Raw genomic sequence first — 12,087 nt, 5'->3', positions numbered from 1 at the left:
ACTATGGGTGAACAAAAGATTTAACTTTATTGGTATACCCCAATTTATTGGAGCTCAACCTCCTTGATGTATCATTCCAACGAATAAATTGACAGAACAAAAACATTGAGTCCAAGGTAATTGATATGAGTCAAGAACCTGTGATAACAATGGTGTCGCAGTCATGCTTCATTTGGCCTAAGGGCTAGTTTCTATTCAAGTGGAAAAAACTTTTGTTTCTTGTGCCCACCGAGGAAGTGCAACCCAAACTTACCCCAAAAATGGAAGTATGGACTTTGATTTCCATACTTCAACTAGCTAAGATTTAAAGTTTAGGACATAGAAATATTTCAATAGCTCAATGTAACTCATTTTAGGTTTCATAATCCTATTTGTTTTTCCTACAAACCAAAATAAATCCAACAATCTAATACGAATTTAAAAACCAGAGAACGATTCTGATGAGTACATAGGAAATACTAGGAAAAGTACTAGTTGTTACCTGACCTCAACTAATAATCCGATAAAAGAAACCAAGAAAATCAGAATCTACTTGAACAAGTTGGGACGGGTTGCCTTGTATGTGGTCTTGAGCTTCCTGGTTGGTGGTCTAACCTTCTTGAAGACCAAGGGGAATTTGATGTCCCTCTTGTGAAACTGCTTTGTGCTCTCCCTCTTGCAAAGCTTGGCCGGGATTGTGGCTGTCTTGATGATCTGAATGCATGGGGACCTAACTCTGTGTCGTGAAGCCATTTCAGTGTACATCTGCTCTACTCCACCGTTAAGAGTTGTGTCCCTGTATTCCTTGTACATGTTATGATACCCAGTTCGACTCTGATACCTCAACCAGATACCGTAGTTTTTAATCTTTGTTGGGCTCTTCTCAAAGATCTGCACACGTAGTCCAAATCATTAACACTAAATCTGTTAACATGATTTCATCAGCAAAGATAAATTCCAATTTTTCTTTTTTAAACTATATTCCGCAACAGTATATAAATTTTTCTTTTTTAATGTAAACATGTTTTTGAACTACTCCATCTGCCATGTTACTCTTGTGCAACTAACAAATCTCAATTGTTCATAGAGTAAGTCATAGATGATAGTCATTATATATACACAACTTTAATCATAATGCAATTAACATTACGACAGGATAAAGTAGAACTAGCAGTCGAAAGTTGGTGTTTCTTATACTTCAAACTGTATTAATGATGTATAGAACAACTCTCAATAGAACTTCCTAGAGAAGAATAAAAGTTAACAAGGATAGTGATAATCATGCAAGTTAATTCAGCCACTCTACTCTATCACAGGGCCGACACAAGCAGCCAAAGCAGCTGCTTTAGGCCTAAACATAATTTGGGCCTCATTTTTTGGGTCTTATAGACCATTTTCAGCAAAAAGTATATTCTAAATAGAAATTTCATAGAAATAAAGTTGTAGCTTGGTGGTTATGACTTTGGCTTATGTGCAAGAGCCAAGAGGTCTGTCAAGGGTTCAAATCTTCTGTAAAGCATCATTGGGTATATATTTTCATTTTTCACCATACATGCAAAATGGCCCCCATTGTTAGCACCGGTTTGAGCCTCCTGCAAGTCTGGCCCAGCCCTGGTCTATCACTAAAACAGTAAAACTACATAACTGTTCCGAGCTTTCACTAAATTTATGTGGCATGGTTACTAAGAAAACTAACTGCTACAAAAACAATACCTTACTACATTACTATCGCTGCCAAGAAAGCTCTGAAAAAGAGTATGGGGACACTAAGCATTTGGAAACTTCACAAAAGAAAGCGTAAGATGAGGAAGCTAATAGCATTACTGCTCAAGAGCTGGCTTCAACGACAATATTTTCAAAGGCACTTTAGAGTATAAGATCCAAATGATATCAATATCGATCAAAACACACGGATGAAGATACTACAGTAGCTCAATTTCAGGCATGAAAAAAGAAGTTGCTTCAATGGTGACAAAATTATAAAATTCAAAATCTACATCCTAGACAACCACACACATAAAGGAGCCAAAGGGTACACGTCGAAAGATATATATACCTCATTGATGGCAAGTACTTGGCCATTGCTCTTCTTAACCTTCTTCAGCTTCCTCAAGAAATACCTTCCAACACAAATTCCCAAGAAAGAAGATAATTAGAACGATAGAAAAAAACACAACAGTTCCTGATTTAGGGATTTTAAAGATTAGTCCATTACCAAAACTTAGACTTAGCACGAACTTCATTGGTTGCCCAAAGTTTCATCCTGAAAATCTTAGGATGCTCATCGCTCTCAGTAGGGAGGGCTCTTCCAACGACCTGGTATTGGTGAAACTAGATCCCGAAAACAAAGAACAAAATACTCATTTAACACCACAAAAAACAACCCAAGCAACTTAGATCGGACTGTGAACGAAATCCTTATAGATAATAGGAAATGAGATAAGAGGAGCTTACCCTGAATGTTACCATGTCTGCAATGAGAAGTGAAATTTCAAAACCCTAAAAGAACAAGTTCTCTCTCTCTCTCTGAGGCGAAGAAGAAGAAAGACAACGTGTTTCCTTGACTTTATATATGGAGAAGCTGAGGCAGGCTTTTTTTTTGCCTCTTCTCTCAAAACCCTAAAAGCCTTACGCGGATTAAGTTCGGGTCGACCTCTTGCACCCAATCCCTGGTTGTTATCTCACACTTAACCCGGTTACACTTTTTTTTTTTTTTTGTTGAGGACCCCCCGGTTACACTTTGGCCCGTTATCATAATGAAGATAAATCTCATACACGTATATTTCTCACGCCCTACATAATTTCAATTTGGGGAGTCTTGTTTTTTTCTTTTTGAACCATTGGAAACATATCCATTCATAAGTGATGTAAAATCACGATTACAAGGATGATAGTTGATTATTTCTCTCCTATGAAAACTTCACAAATGCAGAAGAGCCTCATGAAGGGAGAGAAATTGGACTAGACACAGACACAAAGGATCCTAAAGATCCGAGAAAAGAGACCCTAAAGATCTGACAAAAGAATCCTAAAGATCCGACAAAATAAACAAAATAATTGATAATACAAAATAATTAAAATACTAATTTGCTTCCCCGTCGATGTCGCCGGAAAACCGCCATAGTCGCCGGAGAACCGCCATTTTCGTCGGAAAGCCTTTATTGTCGCCGGACAACTGCCAATATTATTGTACTAGAATAAGAGAATTACTACAGAATCCACCATCACCACCACCCAACCACCACCACCACCATCACCCCACCAGAACCGATCATCAAAACCTCCTTATACCACCACCAGATCTGAATCCCCAAACCACCACAACAGATTCAAACAAAAGATCAAATCTCTCCACCACCAGATCCGTATTCTACCACCACCACTAAAACTACCGCCACAACCAGATCGGTCTCCACATACTAATTGAACTATCCTTAGGTTTGAAACCATTTTCAAACACATTTGAAATTAGGGTTTAAGCAGTTTCAGGAAGTCCATTAACAATGTAGAGAGAGAGAGAGGGAGATTCTTACACGGTGGTCCATTAACAATGATGTCTTGATCTGAAAAGGGATAGGAGAAGCAGATGGGATGCAATTGGGGAGTCTTGTTGGAAGTCCCATATTAGAGCATCTCCAATGCAACGCTCAAACTTTAAATCTCAGAATGTCACATAGAATTTTTGCGAGTTTCTCTTCAAAATCCATCTCCAATGCAACACTTAACTTGGATCTCTAAAACGAGGTAGCGATAGTTATTTTAGAGATCCTTAACATGACATTCTAAATTTAGAGTGTCCTATTGAGGATCTCTAAGTGTCACATAAGAAAGCCAATTAACTTTACATCAAAATATAGGTTTTTTAGAGTTTCTCTTGAGTTTTGCATTGGAGAAGGTTTTCTATTAGAGTATCTCTAAATAACCAAATAGGAAACATACCATTTAGAGATCCATTTTCACACTTGACACATAGGATTTTTAGAGTTTTCTTGAGTCTTGCATTGGAGATGCTCTTAGAGTTGAAAAAATCACGAGCTCCCCGAACTCCTACATTGACCTTGTTCTTATAATCGTTAACCAAATAATATAGGAACAAACTCCGTTTCACTAGTTTTATTCTTTCTCAACCCAAAGGATATAGTTAGTAAGATATTGTTTTGTCAGAAATCACATTTGAGTTTGTGAATTTAGTATTTGCATTCTTATTTGGCTCATCAACTATAACCTTAAGAGTATGTGGTTTGAGTCTGAGGCATGTGGTTTATCCTCTCCTGTCATCTATAAACAAATATAGGCACTTTGTTTCTCATAATCGAGTCAGGTTAGAGTCCTCTCTCTCAGCCTCAGTGACGAATCTAAAGAGAGATCCTCGTTTTTTTCATTATGTCATATGTGATTCAAAAAAATTAAAAAGAAAAGGGTACAGTTTGACGGGAAAAAAGAAATTGCGGACAAAATTCTAAAGGAAAATTGCGGGTTTTGTCAATCCTTATTCGGTAAACAAAAGAGTTCCCTTCGCCAAAAATTCCTTAGTCTTAAATAAAGGGAAAGCATTACCGACAAAATTTTTGTTTTGTCTGAAACCCTAAAACCCTTGAGGAAGGTCTACTGTGAAACCCTTCTAAAGGGTCACATAACACTCATGGGTTTTGTGGTCGTATGACCACGAGACTTGCCACAAAAATCTTGTGGTCGGTTGAATATGCTATGTGTAAGCTACCACTTATGGTCAATCAACCACGAAACAATCAAGACTTACGAGACCATCGATCAAAGGTTTCAAGGTTTTGCCTGAAACTCTTTCTCTTCGGCTAATACGAAGAGAGTTCCAACGAAGACAACGATTCCCTTCTCGCACTTTTGATAAAGATGTCAATAAGCAATATTCTTATTAATCGCGATATCACTAGGTTTTGCATGAACGCGACTTTAGGGAATAAAGAAAAATCTTCGGGGAATAAAAATTTCTACACAATTGATCAACTAAGATTGACTTTTTTTTATTTCTATTTGTTGTTACAGGACTTCCAATTTTGGGAGTTAAAAAAATTAAATTTTTGGAAGATCCCATCAAAGAATTTAGAAGGAGTTTTTATAAACTTTAACAAAATCTTTCTACGAATCTAAACCCTAAACTCCTTCAAGTATTTCTTCATCTTCTTCTCTAATTTTTTCTAATCACTAAACCCTAAAACACATGGAGAACAAACATAATATGTTTAGAAGTGATGAAAAATATGTTTTGGGGCTCAAAATTAACTAATTTCTACGGTTTAGATTGTGTTTACCTCTCTTGGGAGGATTAATGGATGAAGAAACTTGGATTGGACGTCTCATGAAAGATGTATTAAGAACAAGAGATGTTATCTGATGTCTTCTAAGGTTTAGAATGTTTTTGCGCTCTTTATCTCTCTAACTTTGTTTTTTATTTTAAAAGAGTAAGGGCAATAGAAGTTGGAACAACAAAAAGTTTGGCTGGAATTTATGGAGGAGTCGAGATGGATAAGTTTTTCTGAAGAAAAAAGGAAAGAAGGGGGAAAGAAAGAGAGGTAAAGAACTTAAAATAAAAAAAAATTATTTATTTTTTACTTCAAGTTAATTTTGTAAATTGTAAATATTTTATGTATTCCCTATAGAAAATATGCTCTTAGATTTACAAAGAAACACAGATTCCCTGGTGAATTTATTCCCCGAAGATTTTTCTTTATTCCCCAAATTTGCGGCCTATTGTTTCCTTTATGATTGTTGTATTTGTGATATGAGATTAGAATTCTAGACCTACAAAACCGAATTCTAGTGAGAGAAAGTAAGAAACAAATATGTTTTACTCAAATCTTCAAACTCTAGAAAAAAGAGGGTCAAAACTAGTTACAAAGCTACTTTGACTCTTTAGAGAGCCCAAAAGTTGGAATCTTTTCACTTTCTCTGTAAATAAGACTTTGCTATTTACAGAGCACATAGGAACTAAAATCAAATTTTGATAAGGATCAAACTGAAAAAAAATATATATATTGATTATAGAGTAGAAGATACTTTATCTCCTTCATTCCTAAACCCAACTACCAACATCTTCCACCAACCCAACAATCAACACCACAACTATGAACAATCAACTCACAATCACCTACCAGAAACACTAGTATATATGAAAGAAACTAACAATGAGTAATGTACATTAACGGAGTAGCTTGATGGTCAAGAAGATTCAGTAATGGAAGAGTTTTATATAGAAGAACTCAACTACAACTCTTCATTGAACTCATATAACAACATTCTAACTGAAGACATAACTTTAGATGTAAGATAAACTAATTTGTGGTGACTATTCCAAAAACGAACTTAGATTTCTAGGTCGACGTTTTTGCCTAACTTTTATGAACGACCCAAATTTTCGGTGAAATAATGCTTAGAACGACGAACAGTTTTGGTGACGTTTTTACCAACAAATTTCGGTGAAAAACAACAAAAACTATAAGATGGAAAAAAATGGATTTTCAGCAGGAACCACCGAATCTAAATAAAAAAATTTCAGCTAGAACTAACAAAAAATATGGCAACAAAATCTCATCTTTTTCTATAATAAGATTTCTTTGAAAACCACCTAAAAAGCTAAAGAGAAATCAACTTCCATGAGTGTATATGATTCAAGATAAATCTACAACAAGATTTCTTTGAAAACTACCTAAAGAAGCCTTAAAGCCCTAACACATTAAGATAAAAGTTGAAAGAATAGCTTTAAAATTTTTTGGAGGGAAGAGTAAGGTTTTAAATGGAGGGAAGGACATATGTGTAAAATAAAAGTCTAATTCTAAATATCTAAGAAGTTGTGATACAGTCAAACTCTTTGTAAATAGCAAAAAATGTATCTACAAATAACCAGCTTTCTAAATAGAAAGTTGACGAACAAGGGAGACGAAAAAGAAGAAAGTGGACAACCCCCACTTAGTAGCTCTCTAAATAGCAGCGACCAAAATGAGAGACGAAAAAGAAGAAAGTGGACAACATTGATTTAGTTTAAAGAGAAAGACCAGACACCTAGATCTACAAACTAAGAACGTGAAAGACAAATCTTATTTGCTCAAGTCTATACCTTCAACCCCAAGAAACACAAAACAACAAAAGAGAGATAAAGAGAAAACAACAATGTTGATTATGATCAAAGATAGATTAGTACTTCGGATTAGAGTTTATCGGCTAATCTGTATTGAAGACTTGCCTAGTCATATTACTTAATTTTACGTCGTAGTACTTATTCCTAAGTTCATTAGATCCTCTTAAATATTCTTGACTATGTACTATATGATACTGGTTCATAAGCTAAGTATAAAGAAAATAACATGCTTCATGTACACCGTTCACGCATCATACAGCCAAATCTAGTAGAGTCGTTCTTTTGTTTCATAATCAACATTGCTTAACTCAGGTTGTCAAGAACTCAAGACATGCTCGTGTTGAATAAGATTTAGAGGAATTACAAACATAGTAATCTTAGTCATAGTAGTATGTTCCAAGTTTCCAACTCATTATGTTAGGATGTTTTAGACATAACAGAACCTTGAAATTGCATCCTTAATCCAATTCAACGATCTATTATGTCCAATGATCAATCTAAGTCCACTTTCTTTCTACAAAAACCATTCGACTAGGGCTAAGTTTTTACCCGAGTTCTTCGTTCCAGCCATTCATGTTTGAATTTGGGAGAATTTCAACTCGATTTGTAGAGGAAAGCTATCGAGGGTTCTTCGTTCCATACCTTCCAACATTAACAACAATATTTGAACTCGATTTTTTGCTTTAAAGTTTGGTCAGAACGCATCTCTAGACCAAAAGCTATGGTTCTTCGTTCCAAACATCAACGATAAGGGTTGTTGTGGTTTTCAACTCGGTTTTTGTGGTTCATATCAGATCGAGATAAGAGTTTTTGTGGTTTTCGTATCGACCAAAAGCTAGGGTCTTCTCTTATCTCTTTCTCTTTGAAGCTCGGCCTTTGGGGGTTTTGAAGCTCGGTTTTTGGGAGGGTTTGGTCGGAAATCGTCACCAACTAGGGCTTCATTGTATACATGTGAGTAAGGTTCAAAGATTAGATGTCTAATGTGATGAATTTGGGAGAAATTTCTCTAATTATATGTTTAAAGTGTTGTGAAATTAGTATAGCGTATTGTTACTAAACTGAACCCTTCAATTTAAATAAAAAAAAGGTATGCATCATCACCAACAGGTTGAAATTTTAGTTTTCTGATGTATTTTCATGGGTTCATGCTCACTATCTGTTGTATATTGTATATGGAAACGAAAATGCAATGATTTGTACGTTATAGGATTCTTATCAGTTTAACTTGTTAACCAATTTTGGTCTCTGATTTGTATGTTTTAGTACTAAATTTGATAGTCTGAAATTGGTGTAATTAGTCTAAAATTGGTCCAATTGTAGTATGTAATCGACTCTAATTAGTCTGAAATTGATTAACGATGTTGACGTTGCTGAGGTTGTTTTGTTGCTTTCTATGGATTAATGATGTTGCTTCTTGATGCAGATTTTTGCTCGGTATAACATCCATCAGACTTTGTCTACAATATTAAACTGGAAAAGGGACATCTACAATATTAAACTTTAAATATTAAAACTTTAATAATTAAAATTTTAAATAAAAGTTTAAATATTAAAAAATTTAAAATTAAAACTTCAAATATTAAAAAATTTATGATTAAAACTTTAAGATTAAAACTTTAAATTCTGAAATCTCTTGCTCCTTCGGAGGTTCGTCATTTAAATTTTTATATCATTGTTTTGCACTATTTTTTATCCCCTGATCAGAAGAGTTCATACACCAAAAGAGCAAACCTCCCCTTTAAAAATACGGGAATTTGGCCAAAACTCCCTAAAAAATTATGACTTTGGTTAAAAAACATTCATCAAAGTTTTTTAGGTTTCACCTCCCTGATGGCAATTATGTAATTTTCAATTTCAATAAAAAGACCAACCTAACCCTAGTATAAGAAAATACCTTGCAAACACCTTGCACTGCCTTGCAAAGCCTTGCAAACACCTTCCAGAGTCTTGCAAACACCTTGCATGGTTTTTGCAAACACCTTGGATAGCCTTGCAACCAAATTGCAGAGCCTTGCGAACACCTTATAGAGCCTTGCAAAAACTTTGCAGAGCCTTGCGAACATCTTGCATGACTTCTGCAAATACCTTGCACAACCTTGCGAACACCTTGCAGAGCCTTGCAAACACCTTGCAGAGCCTTGCAAACACCTTGTAGAGCCTTGCAAACACCTTGCAATGCCATGCAAATGGTTTGCAAATTAGTTTTTGAATTGATTTAACATGAAATTTGTTACAAATTATTATATTTTGTCTAATAGAATGTTGTATCGAAAAACTAGCTAAAACCCCTACAAATTCATAATAGTCATTTTATAAGCTCTAACACCATCATTTTACATTTCTTCCAAAAACCTCCAAAGCTTTCATGAAATTCTCAATTTGAACATAAATACCAATCATGATTGTCCAAGAAAAATTATTTCTTATAGGCATTTCATTTAACAACTTTATAGCTATTTCAACCAACCTAAGTCTTGGATAACCAACTAACGTTGCATTCCAAGCAACAACATCTCTTTCAAGCATTTTATCAAACACATTGCTTGCATCAACTATACTTTCACAACTTCCATATAAATCCAACAAATAAGTTTGAACATAAACATCAAAACTAACAAATTGTCATCCATCATTCATAACTCAATGAAAATAAAGCAATGAAGAAGTTGGATTATACCTAGAAACACTATCAAATTCTCCTTCCATCGAAAGTATATAAAACTTTCTCTCTCTCTAGAATTTAGAACCAAAAACTAAATTAAACCTCTTAAAAGTCTCTTCAAACAACAAGCAAATAGATTAAATCACCAAAACCTAAAAACATCAACCTATCTTATAGCCAAAATCGATTCAAACCCCAGAAATCCTAATCGGCGTCGACAATCCAACTCGGTTCGTTCATGAGAAAAACTCAAATTCCTGATTTATTAGTTAGATTATTACTAGGTATTTCTAATTGAATGAAGGGTATTTTTTACTCTTAAAAAGTTGGTGCCTTTAAAAATGTCCTTCAAGCCTATTTTTATAACTTACTTGGGGCCTCGCTAGTTAAAAAGATGGGTCGTCTTTTTAACAAAAAAAATACAAGAAATTTGGCCTCCGACCCAATTTCCTTTAAAAATATGAACTCTTATTCAAATGTTTATAAAAACAATGATATATCTCCTAACTTCATTCTCACCAAAAAAATGTATTAAGGAAGAACAATGTAGAGAGAGAGAAAGAAAATTTACCTTGTTTTTTTATCCACTCAATTTGATTTTGTATGTCTTGTTCTTCTATTTCTTCTTCAAAAACCTTCTGAAGACCCGTTTTTTTGTCATCTTCTTCTACAACAATGACCTTGTCTGTTTTTCGAACGTCGATTTTCCTTGAAACCGGACCGATACTCTTCAATGTTCCGTCGCCAGTTAAGTAATAAAGAGAGAAGAAAAAAGGAACATAATATTTCAGTTGGAATGTCGGGGTTTAGAACTTTTCTTTACCTTCAAACATTTTTATACGCTTAGAATGATCGTTTTGCCATTTCTCTCGACTAAAGTAAACATTTGATTGACAACTATGTTTGTCAATCTAGATTTTTATTAGGGACATGTTTACAACCCGTCAACAGTGTCAATCTTCTACAAAAAAAAAACCAGCCTGAAACTGGTGTAATTAGTTTAAAATTGGTCCAATTGTAGTATGTAATCGACTCTAATTAGTCTGAAATTGATTAACGATGTTGATGTTGCTTCGATTGTTTTGCTGCTTTCTATGGATTAATGATGTTGCTTCTTGATGTAGATTTTTATTCGGAATAGCATCCACCAGACTTCGTCTACAATATTAAAGTGGAAAAGGACGTCTACAATATTAAACTTTAAATATTAAAACTTTTATTATTAAAATTTTAAATATTTAAAAAATTATAATTAAAACGTCACATATTAAAATTTTTATAATTAAAACTTTAAATATTAAAAAATAAAAATTTAACGCTTTTAAGATTAAAACTTTAAATTTTAAAACTTTTAAAATTACAACTTTAAATATTAGAACTTTTAAGATTAAAATTTTAAATTTTAAAATTTGTAAGATTGAAATTTTAAATAATTAAAACAAAAGTTTATATTTACTTAAAAACTTTAATTATCAAAACGAAAATTATATTATTTTAAGATTAAAACTTTAAATAAGTTTCGAGTGAATACCCTCCACTAAGAGATTTTAGAGATGTATGAACTGTTCTTTGCTCTTACTTTCATCTCTATTTAGAAAATAGAGTTAAGTTATTGTTTATTCACCTATCTTCCAACTTAAACATAGAGTTAAGTTAGTGTTTTAGATTTGCTATCATGATAATGAAGGGTTGTTGGAAGCTTCTTAGGAACACTTGTATTGAAAAAACAAACGAAGTGATATTTATTAGAGAATGCCTTCAAAATATCTAATTCCAAAAAATATTCCATGAAAAACTGGAAATTTAAGATATCTAATTCTAAATGGATTGGATAGAAAGTAAAGCCTTTCTACATTTCTCTCTCTAATTTTCTTATTTTGTTTTAGAAATATTAAAATATTTTAAGGTTAAATTTTTAAATATTACAATATTTTAAGATTAAAATTTTAAATATTAAAATTTTTAAGATTAAAACTTTAAATATTAAAACTTTTAAGATTGAAAGTTTATATTTACTTAAAAACTTTAAATATCAAAACAAAAATTATATTATTTTAAGATTAAAACTTTAAATATAAAACGAAAGTTTATATTTACTTAAAATCTTTAAATATCAAAACAAAAATTACATTATTTTAAGATTAAAACTTTAAATAATTGTGGAGGTAGAGAGTAGGTAAGTTGTTCCTCCTTAGGAAGAAAAAAATAACTCCTTGTGGTAGGGACCAAGTACGGGCGTCTGTGTACAGACAAAGAAATATTTCAAAGATCTACCTAAACAATTGGATTTTTGAATTTGACTAATTTATAAATAAATTTTTCTCGAAAAGTTTGT

The 12,087-nt window shown here is 33.2% G+C and overlaps 1 protein-coding gene across 1 annotated transcript; it reads right to left on the bottom strand.

Annotated features, from left to right (window-relative positions):
- Positions 1-310: 310 nt before the first annotated feature.
- Positions 311-2,709, bottom strand: LOC147566728 (large ribosomal subunit protein eL20-like). The gene is made up of 4 exons (XM_086653252.1): positions 2,434-2,709; positions 2,195-2,310; positions 2,036-2,099; positions 311-870 (listed from the first exon to the last, which is right to left on the bottom strand). Exons 1-4 carry the CDS (start codon positions 2,446-2,448, stop codon positions 529-531), a joined length of 537 nt encoding a protein of 178 aa, XP_086509378.1. The 5' UTR covers positions 2,449-2,709; the 3' UTR covers positions 311-528.
- Positions 2,710-12,087: the final 9,378 nt, after the last annotated feature.

The sequence above is a fragment of the Eschscholzia californica genome, unplaced genomic scaffold (assembly GCF_041429995.1).
Source record: "Eschscholzia californica isolate CP2 unplaced genomic scaffold, dmEscCali1.0.p SCAF_1, whole genome shotgun sequence".
In the NCBI taxonomy this organism is placed as follows: domain Eukaryota; kingdom Viridiplantae; phylum Streptophyta; class Magnoliopsida; order Ranunculales; family Papaveraceae; genus Eschscholzia; species Eschscholzia californica.
Note: the sequence above shows the minus strand (reverse complement) of the source record. Positions and strands in the feature narration are given on the sequence as shown.